Consider the following 24,159-nt stretch of genomic DNA (forward strand, 5'->3'; position numbering starts at 1 on the left):
CTATTTGAAAAGGGGTCATTCATCCAAAAAGGTTGAAGAACTACTGCCTTAAGCTGGTCATCTTTTGCTAGTTTTCTTTGTTGGTATATGTGAAGATTGATTAGTTTGCCGAATGCAGCACTTCCCGTATAGGGAGAAAAAGTTGTGAAACCAGCTTAAATCTGTAAATAGCTGAATGTCTGCCTGGTCTTGTGGCCCAAGTTCAGGATGACTACGCTTGCCTGGGCTGGGAAGCTGCATGAGGAGCCAATGAAAATAAGGGGCGGGTAGGGGGGGTGTTTACTTCTGGCTGCCGTGATTGGATGGAACTTGCACTAAAAAAGGCTATAAACCACCTTCAGAACGTTTCGAAATAGAAAAGCTGGATTGCATATGTGCTGGGAGGAGGCGGTACAGCTAGTCAGGGGGAAAAAAAGACGTGTATTAAATTTATCTTTAAAAGCAAAACAGAAACCGTTATTGAGTAGCAAATCTGGTGTAGGTGTTCAATTGATGAATTGAAGCCCAAGTATCCGCAGATCTGTAAATACTGAGCTTATTGAATAAACTGTAACGCAATCAGCAGCCGATCAGAAAGGCCCGGCCGGTCGGTGTGAGCAGCTCGATCAACAAGAGAGCCATCATTTCATTGAGTGCTAGACAGAGAAATGGCATTGGATTTCGCTGCAGGATGCCTGGGAGGTGAGCTTTTTTTATATAAAATCTGGTTTCATTTTCAAAAAGCTCCGACAAAGCGCCGCGGCAGCCCTGCGTGCTGCGCTGGGACGGTATAACCCGAGCGGCTGCCACGTATTTCCAAAGCGCTGGGTTTGATGCAGTCAGTGTCCGGCGGGGAAACCTCGAGCGGGCTCCGGGCCCGGGAGGCTCGCCGTTGCAGCACTGGGAATATTTGCTCATTCGCGAATTCAAGGTCAGGCCAGACTTGAGCGGATTAGAAGCCGGCACTGGAAGTGCTCCAGGCCCCGTTACTTCCCTCCCTGGCTGGCTTGGCACGGCAGTGGTGCCGCGTAATAAGCTTCCCCCTTTCAATCTGCGGTGAAGCCGTCGGATATTTGCAGCTCCTGCCCTGTAACTGGAAAAACGCAGTTGCCTGCTCTGATCATCCCTGTCGCTTATTAATAGCAGCGATGCACGTGGAAATCTGTATCGTTAGCTGATACATTCTTGGCAACAAGCCGTTGACGAAGTGTTTGTTGCAATAAGTTACAAATGTACATTGAATTAAAAAGAATGTTGCTCTTTAACAATCTGTTTCCCCGGATTCTCTTATGAACCCATACGTGCCCCTGTAAAGAATATGCTGAGCAAAAGTTTGTATTTTTGTTTTGGGGTGGACCCTTTATTCATAATGTGAATGTTTTTTGTAATAGAAACAGAAGATAGGAGCAGGAGTAGGCCATTCGGCCCCTCGAGCCTGCGCCATTCAATGAGATCATGGCTGATCATCCAAACTCAGTACCCTGTCCCTGCCTTCTCCCCATATCGCTTGATCCCTTTAGCCTTAAGAAATATATCTAACTCCTTCTTGAATATATTTAATGAATTGGCCTCAACTGTCTTCTGTGGTAGAGAATTCCACAGGTTCACCACTCTGGGTGAAGAAATTTCTCCTCATCTCAGTCCTTAATGGCTTACCCCTTATCCTTGGACTGTGACCCCTGGTTCTGGACTCCCCCGCCATCGGGAACATCCTTCCTGTGTCTAGTCCTGTTAGAATTTTATAAGTTTCAATGAGATCCCCTCTCATTCTTCTAAACTCCAGCGAGTACAAGCCCAATCGACCCAATCTCTCCTCATACGTCATTCCTGCCATCCCAGGTAATCAATGATTAAAGAATAGACAGCATCCATGAGTCGAGCTTATTGCATCCTTTTACTTGTTTTTAAGTAGTACAAATCTTGCTATTTGTGTAATGGACACTGAAGACTTACTTATTGTCATTGATCAGTAATTTATTGAAATCAGATATCCATGTTTGAAATTAAACTAAACAAAGACTAAATATGGCATTGACTGACTAAAGAACTAGAATGCAGGCATAAGGTGCATAAATCTGGAGTCATCTATGACCTGTGTGTGAGGTGGTGGGGGACAGGAATAATTAAAGAATAGCAGGTACCTAGGAGTTATCGTAGTGTGGTAATCTAATCAAAGTCATCAGATGACATCAAACCGCAAGAGCAAAGCTCCAGAGGCCTGCACCCTGAGCTTGAGTTACTGTTGTCTGATGCCTCTGGGGGATTTGTTTTGATTCAGGACAGGTTGCAATAGAAATGGTAGTGATCATCATTTTCAATTGACCATATTGGCATAATATGAAAGCTATATTCATTTGAATTGAGTTTTCCCAGAATTACATTACTTTTGGGAAATAACAGAAAACGCTGGAAAAACTCAGCAGGCCAGGCAACATCCGTGGAGAGAGAAACAGAGTCAACGTTTCAGGTCGAAGACCCTTCGTCAGGACACTTTATTACTTTTGGGAGTTCTCTTGAATGTTGTTAAACAAATTTGATGGAATATACCCAGCTGATTTGTTCAGCCTCTGAAATAAATTCAGGAAATGCCATTGATGTTTTTTTTGTTGTCAAAAATATGAGCACAACAGAATGCTTAAACTGTATTACGATTGTTTTCCTTTAATTCTTAACATAAAGAGCATAAGACACTAAACAGTAAGGATTCTCCAAACAACCACACTTGCATTAATAAACGAAGCCTAAATTAACCAGATTAAAATGGACTTTGCAATCAAAGTAGTGACAACTGAACCAATTACTTTTTGTTGCTTCTTCAAGAAGATGTTGCTTCTGTGATACCACTATGTTGCAGTACCTTCATTCATATTCAGTCAACCTCAATTTTATTTTTTAAGGGTTTGCTACTCTCCAGTGTTACTGGACACCTTCTGGATACAGTTGAGATCAGAACCTCTGGGGATTGGTTGATTGAACCTGTGTCCTCCATCATGCTGCCCATTGGTGCACTGCATCCCACTTTTATTTGTGTTTACTAATTTCTAAAAAATTAAAGCATTTTAATGTCAAGAAACAACTTGCAATTGTATAATGTCTTATCAATTATCTCAGGACATCCTAAAGTGCTTCACATCCAATGAATTACTTTTTGAAGTGCAGTCACTATTATGTGGCTAAACATAACAGGTAATTTGCACATAGCAAGGTCCCATAAACTGAAAATGAGATGAGTGATTAAACTAAACTATTTTTCTTAGTGGGCCAATGGTAAAGAAGATGCACCAAAGGACAGAGTCAGAAGAAAGAAGTATTTGGGGATGGGGTGGGGGGGAGAAGAGGGGTCTGGTTGAGCCTAAAACAAGAAAGGTGAAGGAATCACTGGCAAGGGAATGGAGTTTGTTGCACGGAAGAAGCTGACCGCTTCAGTCTTTCCGATAAAGAGCTGGAGGAAGTAGTGACTCATCCAAGACTGGATGTCAGGCAGATCATCTGACCAGAAGGAAGCAGCCAGGGAGGTGATGGAAGATGTAGAACTTGGTGCCATCAACATACATGTGGAAGCTGATCCTTTCCCTGAGGATGATGTCACTAAGAGGCAGCATGCAAATGAGGAGGAAGAGAGGGTCATGGATTGAACCTTGTGGGGTTTTGGAGGTGACTAGGGGGGAAGGAAAGTTAAGCCATTGCTGGAGATGCTCTGTCTATGTTTGGATAGTTGGAATGGAACCATGAGAGGGCAGACCCACAAAGTTGGATGATGGAGGAGAGGTGTTGGAAGAGGATCATGTGGTCAACTATGTTGAATGCTGTGAGAGGTCGATGAGGATTAAAACACTATGGTTACAATGACTAAGGATATCGTTCATGACTTTGGTTAGGGCCGTTTCAGTGCTATGTCGGAACTGGAGGGATTCAAACTTGAAGCTACAGGACTATTTCCTATTTGGAAAACTACTTAACGCCCACAGGTGAACTGTAAGATGAATCCACTGCATTTCCTTAATTAGTAAAGGTAATGAGGCCAATCTGACTGTCTCTATACTTTTCAGTCTCGCTGATCTCTTAACTGTTTCTTGGCACTATAAGGATTCGAGATTCTAACATTTCTAAATTTTCATTATTGCCAAGTGCAAAGCTGTATTTACATGATATCAGTAAATTAGCTAAAACACTTTACAGTTAAATTTATTGGATCTAAATGCTGTACCTAGCATGCAATTTCCCCCTCAAATTATTTGTGAATTTATTACTAACAAACTACATCACTGGGCCTTATTAATTGCTGTATGGTCACATGCCATCACCTCAGCGATTAGTCTGTGTTAAAAAAGTTGTTTTTCTTTATTGTAGTACGCACAGTAATACAGTATAGCTTATTATCTTACACCCATGGAGCATTGTTTTATCTATCTCAGCATCTCTGTAGGTGAGCAACCTTTTAAAGATATGTTTAGTGGGAGATGGCTACACAGAGAGGCAAAAGAAGACTAGATGAGAAACCAGACCGAATGTTACTGGCTTTACTAATTAACAAAACATCTGGATTCACGTTATAGTTAACTTTCAAGTAGATATGAAAGAAAGTAATTTGATTAGATACCTATTGTAGTCGGCAATCGCAGCTCAATTTTGGAATTCTGCTTTGGGGGGACCACAGGATCACTTTCAAACCCTGCAACTTCGTTTATTTCTAAGAATAACAGATGACAGCCCAGGGTGACAACATCATCATTAAGTGCCAGCTTATCATTTGAGATCATTGTCATGTCGCAGACACCAGGCATCCACCCAGAGTAGCTGGGGGAATTATGCAAAACCTTTAACATAATACAAAACTTACTTTACTGAAATCTTAGCATAGAAATTTGAGTCACAGTACTGTGCATTCCTAATACTAAGCGACTGGATATAGGTAGAAACAAAATTGCTATTGTGATCCTATAATGTGTTTTGGTATATTTAGAATAACTCCCCATTATAATAATATCCCTCAGCTCCATATTGGCAGACTAAAGCCATTCTGTTTGACTTCTGCCAAAAAAGCTCCACACCTTATTCCTGACTCCATCCTTTTCCCTGGCACAATAACAAAATACTGCGGCTGCTGGAAATCTGAAATAACAACAGAAAATGCTAGAAACACTCAGCAGGCCCGGCAGCATCCTTTCCCTGGCAGCTTGCACAAGCTGAGCACTGTTTCAACTTAATAATTAAGATAATTTTCACACATCTTGTGCATTTATTTATCACTATAACCCAAGAGATTCCTTCTCTAAATGATCACATTAAAAAAAAATGGAAAAAAGATTTTAAAAATCCCTTTTTTATAAAATCATATTTATTAGGACAGCAGCCTGAATTTTTTGATTGCTGTTACTTTATTGTTGGTGGTAACCCATTTAAAATATATTCACCAATTTGAAATAAATGGATTCCCGCCAGTATTAAAATAACATTGATTGGTAAATTCAGATTAGTAAATAACTGAAACTGAGTGAATTTTGCCCAAGTTCAGCCATTATCACTTGCTGGCATTGTTCTTGTTTATTATTAACAATTTCTACTAGAACTTTTTTTTTTTTGTTCCTCTATAGGTTGCACCATATTTTGATAGTCACTTAGTTGTCATATGCCTTGGCTGTTGCCTGCAAGATCACAAGATAGTTTAAGGATGAGGAAAGCCATTTGGCCCATCTTCGTTCATCCATCCAGAAATATCTGAAAGTCCCTCCATTTCAACATTCAACTTTTTAAGAGTCCTGGGTTTTTGTATCTACTCTTCCTGGAAGTCTATTCCTCCTGGAAGTCTATTCCATGTGTTGATTGCACTGTGTGTAAAGGAGAACCTTTTGATATCAGTCCTAAATTTACCTTTTACTAGTTTGAATCTACATCTTACTTTCACTATTTAACTTAAAATAATATTCTGCATTTACCTTTTCCATTCTCTTAACTATCTTAAACCTCTATACAATCACCTCTCAGATGCCACCATTTCAGTGTGAACAGCCCAAGTTTCTACAGTATTTCCTGATAGCTCAAACCTTTGAAACTAGGGATCAGCCTTGTGGCTCTTTTCTGCACCTGCATTTAATGCAGTGATCAGAACTGGACAAAGTATTCATGGTTTTTGTGGGTTCAAGTCCCACTCCAGGACATGAGCCCAAAAATCTAGGCTGACAATCCAGTCCAGTACCCAGGGAGTGCTGCACTGTCAGAGGTGCCATCTTTCGGATGAGACATTAAACCGAGGCCCCTGTCTGCCCCCTCAAGTGGACATAAAAGATCACATGGCACTATTTCGAAGAAGAGCAGGGGAGTTATCCCCGATGTCCTGGCCAATATTTATCCCTCCACCAACATCACTAAAGCAGGTTATCTGGTCATTATCACATTGCTGTTTATGGATTAGACAAGCGTGTAGTAAAGGCAGAGTGGTTTTAATGGGGAATTTTAACTTTCATATAGATTGGGAAAAGCAGACTAGCACCTGTCAGAAAGGTAGCGAATTTCTTGTGTGCCCGGTGTAGTTTTCAACAACCAATATGTCGTAGAGGCAACAGGGGGCAAGCCATATTAGATTTAGTAGTGAGCCAGATTTAGTTAGCAGCCTAACTGCGTGAACATTTATCCAATAGCGATCATAACATGATGGAGTTCAACGTAGCATTTGAAAGGGAAAACGCAAAACAGCTACTAAGATTCTAGATTTGGGTAAAGCCAACTTCAACGGAATGAGGCAGAGACTGCCCACAGTAAACTGGACAAATCTGTTAACGGGTAAAAAATAATTTAATGTGAAACAGAATCAGTTTATACCCCTGAGGGGCAAGAGCTCTACTTGCCAAAATAGCAGCCATGGTCAAGTAAAGAGGTGAGGGACAGCATCAAACTAAAGGAAAAAGCATACAAAAAATAGCACCGATCCTGGCGAATGGGAAAGATACAAAGAACAGCAAAGGGTCACGAAATAGATAGTAAAAGCTACAAAAAGGGAGTATGAAAAGAAACTTGCAAGGGATATCAAAATCAATATGAAGAATTTTTAGTTACATTAGGAAAAAGAAGGTAGTCGGGAGCAATGTTGGCCCCTTAAAAACTGAAAGTGGTGCTATTATCAATGACGATGGGGAAATGGTGGACATGTTGAATGATTACTTTGCGTCAATATTTACAGTAGAAGAGGATAGCATGCCAGAAATCCCAACGAAACTAATATTGAATCGGGGACAGGGACTCAACGTAAGTAAAATAACAGTAATTACAAAAATAATGGCACTAAAGAATGACAAATCCCAGTGCCAGATGGTTACCATCCCAGGGTTTTAAAGGAAGTAGATGAGCACATTGCAGATGCCCTAACTATAATCTTCGAAAGTTCTCTAGTTTCAGGAACCGTCCCTTTAGATTGGAAAATTGCGCATGTCAGTCCGTTTTTTAAGAATGGTGAGAGAAACCAGGGAATTATAGACCAGTTAGCCTAACATCTGTTGTCGGGAAATTGCTAGAGTCTATAATTAAGGATAGGGTTACTGAACACCTCAAATTTTCAGTTGATCGGTGAGAGCCAGCATGGATTTGTGAAAGGCAGGTCATGCCTGACAAACCTGATTTGAGTTTTTTGAGGAGGTGACTAAAGTAGTGGACAGGGGAATTTCTATGGATGTTATTTATATGGACTGCCAGAAGGCATTTGATAATTTCCCACAGAATTGAGGGAAAATGATTGAACTGGTTAGGAAATTGGCTGAGCGGCAGGAGACCGAGTAGGGATAATGGGTAGGTGTTCAAATTGGCAGAATGTGACTAGTGGTGTCCCGCAGGAATTTGTGTTGGGGCCTCAACTATTCACTATTTATTAACGACTTAGATGATGGCATAGAAAGTCATATATCCAAATTTGCAGATGACACAAAGATAGGCGACATTGTCGGCAGTGTAGAAGAAAGCATAAAATTACAAAGGGATTAAGTGAATGGGCAAAACTGTGGCAACTGGATTTCAATGTAAGCAAATGTGAGGTCATCAACTTTGGATCTAAAAAGGCTAGAACAAGATACTTTCTAAATGGTGAAAAACTAAAAGCAATGGATGTCCAAAGAGACTTGGGGGTTCAGGTAAATAGATCATTAAAATGTCATGAACAGGTACAGAAAATAATCAAAAAGGCTAATGGAATGCTGGCCTTTATATCTAGAGGACTAGAGTACAAGGGGGTAGTAGTTATGCTGCAGCTATACAAAACCCTGGTTAGACCACACCTGGAGTACTGTGAGCAGTTCTGGGCACCACACCTTAGGAAGGATGTATTGGCCTTGGAGGGAGTGCAGCGGAGGTTTACCAGAATGATACCCAGACTTCAAGAGTTACGGTACAAGGAGAGATTACACAAATTAAGGTTGTATTCCCTAGAATTTAGAAGGTTATGGGGTGATCTGATCGAAGTTTTCAGGATATTAAGGGGAACAGATCGGGTAGAGATAGAGAAACTATTTCTGCTGGTTGGGGATTTAAGGACTGGGGGCATAGTCTTAAAAATTAGAGCCAGACCTTTGAGGAGTGAAATTAGGAAACTTTTACACACAAAGGGTGGTAGAAATTTGGAACTCTACCACAAACTGCAATTGATGGTAATCAATTGTTAATTTAAATCGGAGATTGATAGCTTTTTGTTAACCAAAGGTATTAAGGGATATAGGCCAAAGGCAGGTATATGAAGTTAGATCGCAGATCAGCCACAATCTCATTGAATGGTGGAACATGCTCAAGAGGCTGAATGGCCTACTCCTGTTCCTATGTGGGAGCTTGCTGTGTGAAAATTGGTTGCCATGTTTCCTACATTACAACAGTGACTACACTTCAAAATTACTTCATTGGCTGTAAAGCGATTTGGGAAGTCTGGAGGACGTGAAATGTGCTATATAAATGCAAGTCCCTCTTTCTCGCCCTCTTTCTTTCTCGCCCTCGCTCCCCCTCCCTCTTGCGCTCTCTCTCTCGCTCCCCCTCCCTCTCTCTTGCTCCCCCGCTCTCTCCCTCTCTCTCACTCCCCCTCTCTCTCTCGCTCCCCCTCGCTCTCCACCGCCCCCCCCTCTTTCTCGCTCCCACTCTTTTAAATTATTTGACGATAGGCTGCTTCAAGGTTTTGATTCCAAGCCTGATGACTCAGCAACTATATGAACCTTGGATAAAGGGATTTGCTGAGACCTGGATCGGGAGCTGATGGACACTGTGCTCTTGGCAATCTCTGACTTGGCTTCTACCATTCTTAATTGCCTTTATTTTCCTTTGTACACTGTACTATAAAATATTTCATATTTAAATTAGGAGCAGTGTCTCAATTCTGAAAGGTCTTTTCAAGATTTGCTTTGAAGTTTACAGAGCATGATGGGTAAAACACTTTGTACAATCATTTTACTTCTAACCTTACACTCAGTGATCCACCATTTATACAATTTATGTGGAAAATCAAGTTCTTAGGCAAACTGCAATCTTTCCTTTAGCATACACCAGGGGTGTTAGCTGCATATTAAAAAATAAATCTTTTAGGAACTGAAGTCTTTTTTTTGCCTTGATATTATTGCTGAATGCAATGAAACTTGCAAGTTTTAAACATTGTAAACCCACCTTATCAACATTTTACAGAAATACAATAGTATGTTTGTAAATTGTTCTGCTTACAGCCTGGGGCCTCGTTCCAGTATTGTTACATAATAAAAGTTAATTCCGTGTGGGCATACATGGTTTTAAAAAAATGAACCTAGCTCATTGGCTGCCTATTTAGGTGCTGTATGATTCTATAATTCTGTGCCGTATAATTGTATGAAACAGCATTAATTCTCATACGCATATTAGACTTGCCATTATTAGATGCATTTCCGGTGATATTTTATGTGAGTACAGAAAGACCGTTTGAAAGCCAGTTTAAATAAATAGAGCTAGATTTGTTTTTACAAGATGCATGTTATCGGGTTAGTTCTGTTCCTTCCACCTGTCCCACCACAAGAGTTTTCTTTCACAAGAAGTTTGGTTTTCATGGCTCCCTTGTATGATTTGATTGGAAAATGTGAAATTGGTGCCATCTTTATTATTGTGGAGTGTTGAGGACTGCTCGCAGTAGCTGATGTTTACATCCGGATGTGATGCAGTGGAGATTTTCTATTGGTGTTACATTGTTGATGCAAAGGAGTGTAGCAGAATAAATATCGATAGAAATTTTCTCCTGTTAAACAAGCATTGTTTCTTTAGGGATTCTATTTGCCAAACACCTCTCAGTAGTGTAAACAGTAGTTTGGACAGAAGAATAAAGAAAATTGTATGATTCAGGCCAGCAAAGCCAATTTAATTATCTACCTGCTAGATCTTTTTTGTATATGTATAATCTTTTTTAATCATTAAATAGTTTGCCCAGCCCTATGTAATGTTAACATTGCCATGAAAATATGTAAGTTTAGTTATTTCTGTATTTGGGTGTGTTTGCTATAATGAAACATTCTACAGTTGGTAGTTTAAGGAAGCTGTAAGTTGAAGCCCATGGAATAAAAGGGACAGTGGCAGCATGGCTATGAAATTGGCTAAGTGACAAGAAACAGAGAGTAGTGGTGAACGGTTGTTTTTCAGACTGGAGGAAGGTATACAGTGGTGTTCCCCAGGGGTTGGTTCTAGGACCTTTTCTTGATGTATATTAATGACTTGGACGTGGGTGTACAGAATACAATTTAAAAATTTGTAGATGGCACAACACCTTGGAGGTATAGTGAACAGGAGAGTGATAGACTTCAGGAAGACATCGACAGGCTGTTGGAATGGGTGGACACATGGCAGATGAAATTTAATGCAGCAAAGTGTGAAGTAATACATTTTGGTAGAATGAATGAGGAGAGGACATCTAAACTAAATGGTATAATCCTGAAGGGGCTGCACAATCAGACTTTGGGGTATATGTGCACAAATCGTTGAAGGTGGCAGGGCAGGTTGAGAAAGCAGTTAAAAAGGCTTACGGGATCCTGGGCTTCATAAATAGAGAGAGAGCTGGATTTTGATACTGGAGGCGTGTAGGAGGCGGGACTACAACTTTTGGGGTTGTAGTCCCACCTCCATCGAGTTGTGGCCAACCCACTCGATTTTCACTTGATTGACCTTGTTGAGCCCGCCCAGCGGGCTCAGCAGGCCAATTAAGGGCCACCCGGCAACAGGTGACGTCACAGATTGACATTTTATCTGTCGAGCTTTTGACAGATGAAATAGCAGCGTTTCACAGCTGTTTGAAGCTGTCAAACACTGACAATCTATACTCTAAGTTAATTCCTTCCTCTCAGGCTGATTTAGAGATCTCTCCAGAACGGAATGCTGAACTTTTGACAGCTCGCGGCCATTCTGCTTTCTGTGCCGGTGAGATGAGGGACTCCCGAGACCTGAAGGAAGGAAGGCTGTAAAGGTATGTAAAACTTATTTAAACACTTTACACACACCAAACATACTTACCTTTGCTCTCATGCACCCATCACTCACCTGAACACCGGACATCTCGACCCCTTCATCCCGACGGTCCGCCTCCTCTAACTTGGCATGGTTTGGAGCCGTCGGGAATCCCACACTTCAACATTAAAAATAGGGATTAGGCAAAAAACTGCCTGTTAACTAACTGTTAACAGGCAGTTAATTGGCACTAATCCCCTTCCCGCCTCGGGGAGGCGGGTCCCAGCACAGGTTGGGTATCTGCCTCCTTTGAAACTGGCATGGAGGCGGGATGGGTTCGTGCCCCCCCCCCCCCCCCCGATTTTGAGATTTTAACCCCCCACACGCATCCACTCCTGCCTCCACAGCCCAATGAAAATCCTGGCCATAGAGTACAAAAGTGTGGAAATTATGATGAACCTGTATAAAACACTGGTTCGACCCCAACTGGAGTATTATGTCCAATTCTGGGCACCACACTTTAGGAAGGGTGTGAAGGCCTTAGAGAGGGTGCAGAAAAGATTTACGAGAATTATTCCGGGAATGAGGGACTTCAGTTATGTTGATAGACTGGAGAAGCTGGGGTTGCTCTCCTTCGAGCAGAGAAAATTGAGAGGAGATTTGATAGAGCTGTTCAAATGCGGGGTCTGGACAGAGTAGATAGAGAGAAACTGTTCCCATTGGCAGAAGGGTCGAGAACCAGAGGACACCGATTTAAGGTGATTGGCAAAAGAACCAAAGGCAACGCAAGAAAACATTTTTTTACGCAGCGAGTTGTTAAGATCTGGAATGCACTGCCTGACAGGGTGGTGGAAGCAGACTCAATCTTGCTTTCAAAAGGGAGTTGGGTAATTATTTGAAGGAAAAAAATTTGCAGGGCTACGGGGAAAAGGTGGGGGAGTGGGACTAGCTGAAAGTCGGCACAGACCGAATGGCTACCTTCCGTGCTGTAACCATTCTGAAGTGCATATGATTTTGTAATTAAATCGATCAAATACTTGGTAGTCTTTGGCAGGTTCAGTGGGTGGTGTAGTTCTGTGATGTTAGTTTTGCTTCTCCAGACAGTTCAGATTTATGCCAGAGACACATGACAAAGGAATCTTGTGATGCTTGTGACCAGTCTCGAGTTTAAATGAAACTTTACAGTTGGTTGTATTTATCTTTCAGGTTTGCGAGAGAGAGCCTGAGAATGTTTCTGCTTTTTTCCCCCCTCACCCCCATCCATATGCTTGTAAGGAATTATAATTGTTATGTTTCTTCTCTCTGTCTCTCCCCACCCCCGACCACCCATATGCTTGTATAAAAACTCAGGTGGTCATGAATTTCACACTTATATATGAGGTACATACATCGGCACAATATAGGTTGGTGCCTGGTCATTATGTAATCACATAATTCATTGTGAGAAGTGTGAGATATTTCAAATGGACATGATGTTATATAGATAATTTATTTATCACTTCTGATGTGTCAGGTATATTGACATGAAATGTGCACTTTCATTGTAGTTGTGCTCTCATATTGCGGGATACAAGACTGCCGTTAATATTGTTGTTAGCTCTACAGAGGTCAGGCCATTTATGTTCAAGAGTACCACCAATGGCTTCTGCAGCCCACGGCACTCTATTAATGGTAAAAGTGCTGTATACTGCTAGTATGCTATCATGGTTGTTTTCAGTGTAACATGAAAATATCCATGCCAGTATATATTGGTGTATTTCAGCTTTTAAAAATAATTTCCTAAAATTTTAATAATCCAGCAACAATAAGAAACAAAAATATGTTTGCATTACACAAGATATAGTGAGGCACACAAAACAATTGTGATGTTTGTAGGCTTTGCTTCTCGCCATTTTTGTGAAATCTGGCTTATACTCTGACACTCATATTTTAGTTATATTCTTGTATGACAATCAGAAGACTTTACAAATGTAGAAAAAAGCAGATTACGTACACAAATGGACCTGAACATAGAAATCAGAAGAAGGTTAGTGCTTTAGACGTTTGGATACTTCTTGCATGGCCCAAGCTTTCACATTTGAACTCAGCAGCAACATTTGTAAAACACACATGGCACACCATGAGCCTTGGACTCCATAAGAGAGAGACTTCAACTCAACACCTTCTCTTGAAAAATGCTACTGCAGAAAATGGCACTTCCCATTCTGAGTGTAGCATACATGACTGCTGCAGCCACCCAATCAGAGAGCTGCACTGCTGTGACTCATTGGAAAGGTTAAAGAGCTAGACTGAGCAACAGAAGAGTTGTACAGCTAGTGAGCTGTGTTGACAACTGCTGACTTAGTGGTTGGCAGGTATGTCGACTGTGGTTGTACCTGGTTTTAGTATATGAAAAAATCATACAGCTACTCCAGAAAGTGTTTTGAAAGCTAGGTTTATCGTGTGTTATTCAAAATCCCAGTACAATGGGTAATATACTTAACTTATTATCTAGCTCTTGATAATTTTAACAGAAAACCAGTGGAAATATGGAGACAAGATGAACATGTTGGTCTTCTAGTACTGTTGTGCAGTCTTCGTCACATTATATGATGTCTTTAACATTTTTATTATCTGTAGTGATACGGTGTCAAAGCTGCTATAGCGGCTCCTCAAATTCTTACTTCGTTTTTGTTTCTTTATGTAGTCCGTGTCTGTTTTATAAGATCTGTCTGTCTGGGGGAGAGAGAGACTGGGGGGGGGGGGGGGGGGGGAGACACTGGGGGGAGAAGAGTGGGGTGGGGGGGAGAGAGTGAGAGACTGCTGGATTTAGTTCGGGATTAGCCTGGAGAGAGTGGGGGGAGGAGCGCCTCAGGCCTGGCCCGATGGACCCCTGCGAAGGAAGGAAGAAGGTGAGCTCTCCCACCCCCTCACGCTTTCCCTCCCGCACCTCCTCTCTCTCCCTGCCTCTCTATCTCTATCTCTCTCTCTCTCTCTCTCTCTCCCTGCCCGTCTCTCCCCTCTCCCTCTCTTTCCTGCCTCTCTCTCTCCCTGCTTTCCTCCATCCCTCCCTTCCTCTCCCTCCCTAGCGCCTCAGGCCCGGACACTGAGCCGGGCCAAGGGGGGGAAAGGCAGAGTCCCCGGCCCGCGGCCACAAACGGAGCCAAGGACCGGGCCGTGGGGGGGGGTGGGGAGGCCGAGCACGCGGCCGTAAACTGAGTCGAGGACCGGGCCAAGGTGGGGAAAGCCCGAGTCCCCGGCTGGGGCCTCCAGCTCCACAAGGTGGGGAGACCTTCCCTGGAAGACAACTGAGTTCCTTCATAATTGAAATGGATCAGTTAATTTCTAACTGTTCCTAAAAACTATTTAAAACTGTATTAATTTGTTCTTTTCCTTAGTTCCCTGTATTAAAGTTCAGGTTTTTAAGCACAAAATGTGAATAAAAGTAAAAGCTGAGGTAAAGATGGCTGAATTAACGGCAATTTGAAAGATTAGGCCCCGCCCACACGCGCCATGAAACGCCCCCAGTGACGCAGCGCGCTCCCCCCGTAGGATTGGTCAACTGCTAATGAGTGGAATCTTGACAGTTTTTTGTCTACTGTCCGAACAATTTTTGTCTGACCAAAAGGTAAATACACCTAGGACACCCTCCTAATCATAACCTTTCTTTTGATACATATGTGTAGGTACGCTCTATAACTTTTGAGTGATGCCCAGACAGACAGCACTATCCTTTTATTTATTATATACTAGCTGAAGTGCCCGGCAGTGCCGAGGGTTTTTTGAGGGCATGTTGTTGTTGGAAGAGAGAGAGAGAGAGAGAGAGAGCGCGACTGGGGGGGGGAGAGAGAGAGAGAGAGAGAGAGAGAGAGCGCGACTGGGGGGAGAGAGAGAGAGAGAGCGCGACTGCGGGGGGAAGAGAGAGAGAGCGACTGGGGGGAGAGAGAGAGAGAGCGCGACTGCGGGGGGAAGAGAGAGAGCGACTGCGGGGGGAAGAGAGAGCGCGACTGCGGGGGGAAGAGAGAGAGCGCGACTGCGGGGGGAAGAGAGAGCGCGACTGCGGGGGGAAGAGAGAGAGCGCGACTGCGGGGGGAAGAGAGAGAGCGCGACTGCGGGGGGGAAGAGAGAGAGCGCGACTGCGGGGGGAAGAGAGAGAGCGCGACTGCGGGGGGAAGAGAGAGAGCGCGACTGCGGGGGGAAGAGAGAGAGCGCGACTGCGGGGGGAAGAGAGAGCGCGACTGCGGGGGGAAGAGAGCGCGCGACTGCGGGGGGAAGAGAGCGCGACTGCGGGGGGAAGAGAGCGCGCGACTGCGGGGGGAAGCGAGAGCGCGACTGCGGGGGGAAGCGAGAGCGCGACTGCGGGGGGAAGAGAGAGAGAGCGACTGCGGGGGGAAGAGAGAGAGCGAGCGACTGCGGGGGGAAGAGAGAGCGAGCGACTGCGGGGGGAAGAGAGCGAGCGACTGCGGGGGGAAGAGAGAGAGAGCGACTGGGGGGAGAGAGAGAGAGCGCGACTGCGGGGGGAAGAGAGAGCGCGACTGCGGGGGGAAGAGAGAGAGCGCGACTGCGGGGGGAAGAGAGAGAGCGCGACTGCGGGGGGAAGAGAGAGAGCGCGACTGCGGGGGGAAGAGAGAGAGCGCGACTGCGGGGGGAAGAGAGAGAGCGCGACTGCGGGGGGAAGAGAGAGAGCGCGACTGCGGGGGGGAAGAGAGAGAGCGCGACTGCGGGGGGAAGAGAGAGAGCGCGACTGCGGGGGGAAGAGAGAGAGCGCGACTGCGGGGGGAAGAGAGAGAGCGCGACTGCGGGGGGAAGAGAGAGCGCGACTGCGGGGAGAAGAGAGCGCGACTGCGGGGGGAAGAGAGCGCGCGACTGCGGGGGGAAGAGCGCGCGACTGCGGGGGGAAGAGAGCGCGCGACTGCGGGGGGAAGCGAGAGCGCGACTGCGGGGGGAAGAGAGAGAGAGCGACTGCGGGGGGAAGAGAGAGAGAGCGACTGCGGGGGGAAGAGAGAGAGCGAGCGACTGCGGGGGGAAGAGAGAGCGAGCGACTGCGGGGGGAAGAGAGCGAGCGACTGCGGGGGGAAGAGAGAGAGCGACTGGGGGGAGAGAGAGAGAGAGCGCGACTGCGGGGGGAAGAGAGAGCGCGACTGCGGGGGGAAGAGAGAGAGCGCGACTGCGGGGGGAAGAGAGAGAGCGCGACTGCGGGGGGAAGAGAGAGAGCGCGACTGCGGGGGGAAGAGAGAGAGCGACTGCGGGGGGAAGAGAGAGAGAGCGACTGGGGGGAGAGAGAGAGAGAGCGCGACTGCGGGGGGAAGAGAGAGCGCGACTGCGGGGGGAAGAGAGAGAGCGCGACTGCGGGGGGAAGAGAGAGAGCGCGACTGCGGGGGGAAGAGAGAGAGCGCGACTGCGGGGGGAAGAGAGAGAGCGCGACTGCGGGGGGAAGAGAGAGAGCGCGACTGCGGGGGGAAGAGAGAGAGCGCGACTGCGGGGGGAAGAGAGAGAGCGCGACTGCGGGGGAAGAGAGAGAGCGCGACTGCGGGGGGAAGAGAGAGAGCGACTGCGGGGGGAAGAGAGAGAGCGACTGCGGGGGGAAGCGAGAGAGCGACTGCGGGGGGAAGCGAGAGAGCGACTGCGGGGGGAAGCGAGAGAGCGACTGCGGGGGGAAGCGAGAGAGCGACTGCGGGGGGAAGAGAGAGCGACTGCGGGGGGAAGAGCGAGCGACTGCGGGGGGAAGAGCGAGCGACTGCGGGGGGAAGAGAGAGAGAGCGACTGCGGGGGGAAGAGAGAGCGAGCGACTGCGGGGGGAAGAGAGAGAGAGCGACTGCGGGGGGAAGAGAGAGAGCGCGACTGCGGGGGGAAGAGAGAGAGCGCGACTGCGGGGGGAAGAGAGAGCGCGACTGCGGGGGGAAGAGAGAGCGCGACTGCGGGGGGAAGAGAGAGAGCGACTGCGGGGGGAAGCGAGAGAGCGACTGCGGGGGGAAGCGAGAGAGCGACTGCGGGGGGAAGCGAGAGAGCGACTGCGGGGGGAAGAGAGCGACTGCGGGGGGAAGAGAGAGCGACTGCGGGGGGAAGAGCGAGCGACTGCGGGGGGAAGAGAGAGCGACTGCGGGGGGAAGAGAGAGCGAGCGACTGCGGGGGGAAGAGAGAGCGAGCGACTGCGGGGGGAAGAGAGCGAGCGACTGCGGGGGGAAGAGAGAGAGCGACTGCGGGGGGAAGAGAGAGAGCGACTGCGGGGGGAAGAGAGAGAGCGACTGCGGGGGGAAGAGAGAGAGCGACTGCGGGGGGAAGAGAGAGAGCGACTGCGGGGGGAAGAGAGAGAGCGACTGCGGGGGGAAGAGAGAGCGACTGCGGGGGGAAGAGAGAGAGCGACTGCGGGGGGAAGAGAGAGAGCGACTGCGGGGGGAAGAGAGAGAGCGACTGCGGGGGGAAGAGAGAGAGCGACTGCGGGGGGAAGAGAGAGAGCGACTGCGGGGGGAAGAGAGAGAGCGACTGCGGGGGGAAGAGAGAGAGCGACTGCGGGGGGAAGAGAGAGAGCGACTGCGGGGGGAAGAGAGAGAGCGACTGCGGGGGGAAGAGAGAGAGCGACTGCGGGGGGAAGAGAGAGAGCGACTGCGGGGGGAAGAGAGAGAGCGACTGCGGGGGGAAGAGAGAGAGCGACTGCGGGGGGAAGAGAGAGAGCGACTGCGGGGGGGGAAGAGAGAGAGAGCGACTGCGGGGGGGAAGAGAGAGAGCGACTGCGGGGGGAAGAGAGAGAGCGACTGCGGGGGGAAGAGAGAGAGCGACTGGCGGGGGGGGGAAGAGAGAGAGCGACTGGGGGGGGGGGAAAAGAGAGAGAGAGTGCTGGATTTAGTTCGGGATTAGCCTAGAGAGGGGGGGGGGGGGGGGGGGGGAGGAGCGCCTGAGGGCTGGCCCGACGGACCCCTGCGAAGGAAGAAGGTAAGCTCTCCCTCCCTGTCCCACCCTCTCTCTACCCTCCCCTGTCTCTCCCTGCTTTACTCTCTCCCCCTCTCCTTCCCTCCCCTCTCCCCGGCCCCGCCCTCCTGAACACTGGAGATCTTAAGTGTAACCCCTTCACAGTTCTCTAGATATATGTGAGATGTGGTCTCTGTTGTAGACAGTATTCTATAGTCCAGTAAGGAGATCACTACTACAATGGCTTAATTCTAATTATCTTACTTTATAGTTTTAATTAACGTCAGACAGCATAAGAAGATTACGGGTCAATGACCTAAATTAGACATTTGCATACATTAGAATGAATCTAGACATAATAAACATACATTCTCCATTTATATGGATTCAAAGGAGAATCTGTCCGTGTCCAAATTCGAGTGCACTCTTTCGTTGGCGCGCTTAAGTTGGAGCTCATGGTATGTATAATGTCTGCAAGACTTACGACTCCGAACCCCTTCGTTGAATTCTCTTCACGATCACTGAATCCCACTTTGAGTTCTGGATGCAGAGCTACTAATACGAAGGGCGGCGGCCGAGTTTGGAAGCCGGGGACGGGATGCGGCAGCCATTTGCCTCCTGAGCCCTCTTTTTTTTTTTTAAAGAGCTCCTGCCCTCTTCTTCCAGTCGCTCTCGTTTCCCGCTCGAAAAACCGGACTCCACCCCTTCCTCCTGGGGTTTCTGCCTGGAGACTGCGCAGCCTCACTGTCTGCAACAGTTGATACTGTTGCAGAATTATGGAAAGTATGCTCTTAGTCACATTGTGTCCTTAAAAGTTCTTGCCGTACCTTCACATGGGCAACTTTAACCCAGGGAATTATAACAATGATAATACAGTGTCTAAGTTAAAGATTGATAACCATACTTAGCGTACATAACATTTCCAGTGGGTATTACATAAGCAAAAACAAAAACAGAAAATGCTGGAACACATAGCGGCTGTGTAACTGAAACGTTAATTTATTTCTTCTCTTCGCAGATTCTGACTGACCTGCTGTGTTTCCAGCATTTTCTGTTTTTATTTAAGATTTCATAGATGCCGGGATTAAAATTTGAAGGCATTTTGTCAAGTTTCATTGCGAGAGTACAGTGAAATTGCACACTCTCTTCGATGGCCTGTAGGAGGAAGGAACCCATTTAATCCGAAGGACTCAAGTGTTAAATAGAAATTTCAGTTCTTTTCATTCCAGCTGGACCAAGGTTTTTTTTACAAAACTATTTATTCCTCACAGGAATGGGCTCTAGAATTAGTGAGATTTTAGTGCATCAGAAGGTCATGGAAATGAACAGAAAAAGGCAGCAGTTCAGTTTCCTATGCTTCTAAATACAATAATCCAAAAAAAGACTTTGATTTATAACGCACTCTTAATGTGTCAGCTTGGCTCAGTTGGTAGCACTCTTGCCTCTGAATCAAAAGGTTGTGGGTTCAAGCTCCACTCCAGGATTTGAGCCCATACTCCAGGCTGACACTGCAGTGCGGTACTGAGGAGTACCACATTGTCTTTCAGATTAGACATTAAATGGAGGCTCCCTCTGCCTTTTCCGAAGGAAGTAGAAGATACTTTTTGGCACCATTCAAAGAAAGGTCGGGAGTTGTCCTGGTGTCGATATTCATCATCGACCAATACCACCAGAAAACAGGTTACTGTAGTTGGTCATTTATGTCCTTGCCATGCACACATTGACTCCTGGACGAACGCTATTTAAAGGCGTGCACTTCCTGTTGGCAATCAATCCTGCCTTCGCACATTGACAGAACCAGAGAGGTGTTTGGACACATTTGACGGTTTGCTACTTGAAGGACTTTTGCTTGTGACAAAAAATTATCAGGTTCCATTTCTCTTCCTTTTGATACTGCAATGTTTACAAGAGTTAATGGGAGCTGTACTGGCACAGGGCCTCGCACTTCAGCTTCACTGGCGGAGGCAGAGAGAAAGATTGGAAAACGTGGCCAGAGGGAGGAGTACCAACAGGGCTCTCAACAGGAGGCCTTACCCTCACAGGGTATTCCGGGAGCAGTTCTCCTACATTCACCTCCGAGGAGCAGTGCACTAGAAGGCTCCGCTTCAGCAAGGAGGTGGTCACAGAGCTCTGCCACCTCCTGCAGCCAGAACTCCAGCCTCAGCTCAGGACCAGGACGTCTCTCTCTCTCTCTGGCAGTGAAGGTCACAGTCACTCTCAATTTCTCTGATAGCAGCTCCTTCCAGGGTTCAACAGGGGATATTGCAAACATTTCACAGTTTGCTGTCCATTGCTGCATCCAGGAGGTCACAGATGCTCTGTACAGGAGGAGAAGGGAGTACATCTCATTCCCCATGACCAGAGACTAACAGCATGAACGCTCATGTGGCTTCGCAAGGATAGCGGGCTTCCCCATGGTTCAGGGCGCCATTGACTGCACACATGTGGCATTGCGGGCACCTCATCACAATGCCGAGGTGCCCACAACCGCAAAGGCTACCATTCTCTGAACGTGCAGTTGATGTGCGACCACAGACAGCGCATCCTCGCCGTCAGTGCCCGCTATCCTGGCAGCAGCCACGATGCATTCATCCTGCGCTAGACTGGTGTCCCAGCACTAGAAAATGCTGGAAAAACTCAGCAGGTCAGGCAACATCCGTGGAGAGAAATTTGAGTTGACGTTTCGGGTTGGACCCTTTTTCAAAACTGGAAAGAAAAGAAACTAGATCGAAGGCAGGGCTGCGATCGGACAAAAGAATAAAAGAAACAAAAGAAGTAAAAGAGATTAGAAGCTAGACGAGATGGTAATGGGCTGGGATTAGGTGTAAAGTGTACTGGCAGGGCAAAAGATAGCTGCCAGGTGTGAGAGAAACAAAAGGAAAGGGGGGGGGGAAAGGAGTGGAACAATTGCAAGAGAAAATGAAATGGGGGCCGAGCTTATGATCTGAAATTGTTGAACTCGATATTAAGTCCGGAAGGCTGCAGACTGCCTAATCAGAAGATGAGGTGCTGTTCCTCGAGTTTACGTTGAGCTTCCGTGGAACAATACAAGAGGCCAAGGACGGTGAGGTCTGAGTGGGAATGGAGCGGTGAATTAAAATGACAGGCGACCGGAAGCTCGGGGTCACCCTTACGGACTGAACGGAGGTATTCCGCAAAGCGGTCACCCAATCTGCGTTTGGTCTCCCCAATGTAGAGGAGACCGCATCGAGCAGCGAATACAGCACTGTTCCAACCACCGCATCAAGCTCGCGGCTGGCTCCTCAGGGACAAGGGTTATCCCCTCACCACCTGGCTGATGACACACCTCAGTAACCCCAACACTCCTGCTGCGCTCGCATACAGTGAGAGCCATAGTGCCACCAGGAACTTGATTGAACAGACTATCGGGGTGCTAAAGCAACGGTGCAGCTGTCTTGACCACTCTGGAGGAGCCCTGCAGTACTCCCCTGATCGAGTCTCCGTTTCCATTGTAGTGTGCTGCATGCTGCACAACCTGGCCATTCTGAGGGCCCAGCCATTGCCACCAGGGATTTCAGGTCCACCTCAGGAGGAGGAGCAGCACCAACGTAGGAAGGAGCCACTCAATGTTGCTTCTGCAAGGGCCGTTCGTGAATGCCTCATTACACAGCACTTCCAATAAATGAGCTAGTACATGGCATTTGGACTGAACAACCACATCATTACAGCCAGCTCACAGCCCCTATGACTGGCCAAAGTTCCAATGAGAAACATGACAACATTTTTAATGTTGAAATAAACATTTATTATTCTGCACAACTCTATTATTAAACGCAACCAATAACAAACAAACGCAACTGGTTCTTGGCAAATGGAAATACTTACCAAACTGAACAATATATTTACAGGAAACTTCGCGATATCCGGCACCGACTGGACTGAGCTGCTGCCAATCTATCAAAACTTCCGGATAGACCAGCTTGTAAACACTCGGCTAAGCTACAGAGACGCTTTCCAGAGCCTGACTGTTTTTAAAAAAAATTTTTTTTAAATAACCAAAACGGCGGCTGATTTCTGCCATTAGATCGAGGTTTCTGGACATACAACCTCTGGATAAACCAAAGTTTCCTGTACAAACACATCAACATGCTATTATTTTTGTGTAATAAATAGTTTTCACACTACATTGGCAGTGAAAGCCAAATTACACCAATGTTTCAAGAAATGTGTACTTTATAAACTGAGCATTCAGTTTCTGAGAAAGGCCTTCCTAATAATGCATTCATCACCTGTTACTGTCACTGAGTTTTCTGTTTTTTGATGCTCCTAAAAGAGGTAGTTTACCAAAAAAATGAACCACTAACTGGTGTTGGATGTGCATGGGTCAGTCAGGTAGGCCCAATTCACCAATGGTGTATTTTTCCATAATCCAAATTGCCGCCCAGATTTTGCGATCAGTGGCGAATGAACGGTGTCCTTAAACTTCCACTTGCCCACAGATTTTCTATTGGCTTTTGCACTGGAACGTTCAGTGATTAGAAATCCATTTCAGCGCAGCGCCCTTTACAGGGGATCTGGGAACTGTGTGAACAGGACAAACAACTGTGTATTTCTTTAACCAATCTGATTGAAGAATTCTTAATGAGCAGCGAAGAGTCTAAACCAGAAAGTGTAAGTTAGAATATTTAATTCAATGCCAAGTCAGTGTACAGAAAGTAAAATAAAGAGAGGAAAAGAAAGATGGGATTAAGAGAGAGATAAAAAAAGACCCAAGAAAAAATAAAAACATAATTTTTATTTAAGTTTTTTTTTTAAATTCTCGAACAATAATTAAAATGTGAAGGAATGTGACTCCACACTTGTAAAAGTTAATTTTCAGTGCCAGAGAGGTTGCTTGGCAGTAATTAAGACTTCTCACCAATGTTCCCGCTAAGCTGCACTGCCGCGCAGCAGCCTAGAGGTATCGCGGAGGCCACTCACCATTTTTACAATGGAAATAAGTGCAACAAGTTGAATGGGCTGCGCAGCCAGTTAAAGGGCCCACGCACCAAAAAAACAATTACAAGGAACATCGCTTATCACACCATTAAAAATTCACTAGAATGGACAAGCCCTAACTTTTTCTGGAGAGTTTAGTGGGCATCTTGTGGGTAAGTACCGCAATTTCACGCATTCCATGTGTTTGAATGCCGAGTCTTTCAGCGAGATACCAGTATAGCACAGCTTCTGGAGGAACAGGGTAACTCGACAGAAATGTTCTGGTTTCCACGTTTAACTGTGCGGACGCTGGAAGTTTATGTCCGATTTACTCGTGCATGGTAAAAGAGAATTTTTGTTGTGGTGGGGTGGGTGCTTAAGGTGTTTAATTTTCACATTGTTACTATTATAGAAGTGGATGGCACATGAATTAGTACATCTTGAGATTTGAGATGTGGCTGAATCAGTGCACCCAGTTTAGCTCAAACTCTCTAGTCTTTTGAGACCGTTGGAAAGTAGAGCGATAGAAGGAAGGATGGTGGGTGGGGTTTGGTGGAGCAGTGGAAGGTGGACAGAAGATGGGGGCTGGATTGTAGTGATGGCAGGTTACAGGTAATTTTTTTTGCAAAAGTGGATAAAATGTTGGGAATGCACTAGAGTCAGGAACCAATGGTTTGATTCCATGTGGTGTTACCGTTATATCCTCATTGAGCACTTGCAAATGTATTCAAAATGTTTTTCTTGCAAAATGTTTTTCTGTAAATGGCCTGTTATAACCAGGCCTCACCATTTTACATACAACATCCTGCGTATTCAAATAATTTTCTTCATGCGAATAGCTCCACTCTAATATCCGTTTTAATACTAATTGCATTTTAGTTCAGTTTACAAAGCACATATCCTCTTTCGTGTTCGGCATACATTGTAGTCAAAATGTGACCT

General features: G+C 46.0%; 1 protein-coding gene across 1 annotated transcript in view; it reads left to right on the top strand.

Annotated features, from left to right (window-relative positions):
- The first annotated feature begins 334 nt into the window (after positions 1 to 334).
- slc25a29l (solute carrier family 25 member 29-like) overlaps positions 335 to 24,159 on the top strand; it is a 42,647-nt gene continuing 18,822 nt past the window's right edge. The window contains exon 1 of the mRNA XM_086002988.1: positions 335 to 681. Within this exon, the coding sequence (XP_085859114.1) occupies positions 648 to 681 (34 nt within the window). The 5' untranslated portion in view covers positions 335 to 647. The remainder of the gene's footprint in view (positions 682 to 24,159) is intronic.

The sequence above is a fragment of the Somniosus microcephalus genome, chromosome 12 (genome assembly GCF_052327205.1).
Source record: "Somniosus microcephalus isolate GS21.2 chromosome 12, FLI_Smic_1.0, whole genome shotgun sequence".
Lineage (NCBI taxonomy): Eukaryota > Metazoa > Chordata > Chondrichthyes > Squaliformes > Somniosidae > Somniosus > Somniosus microcephalus.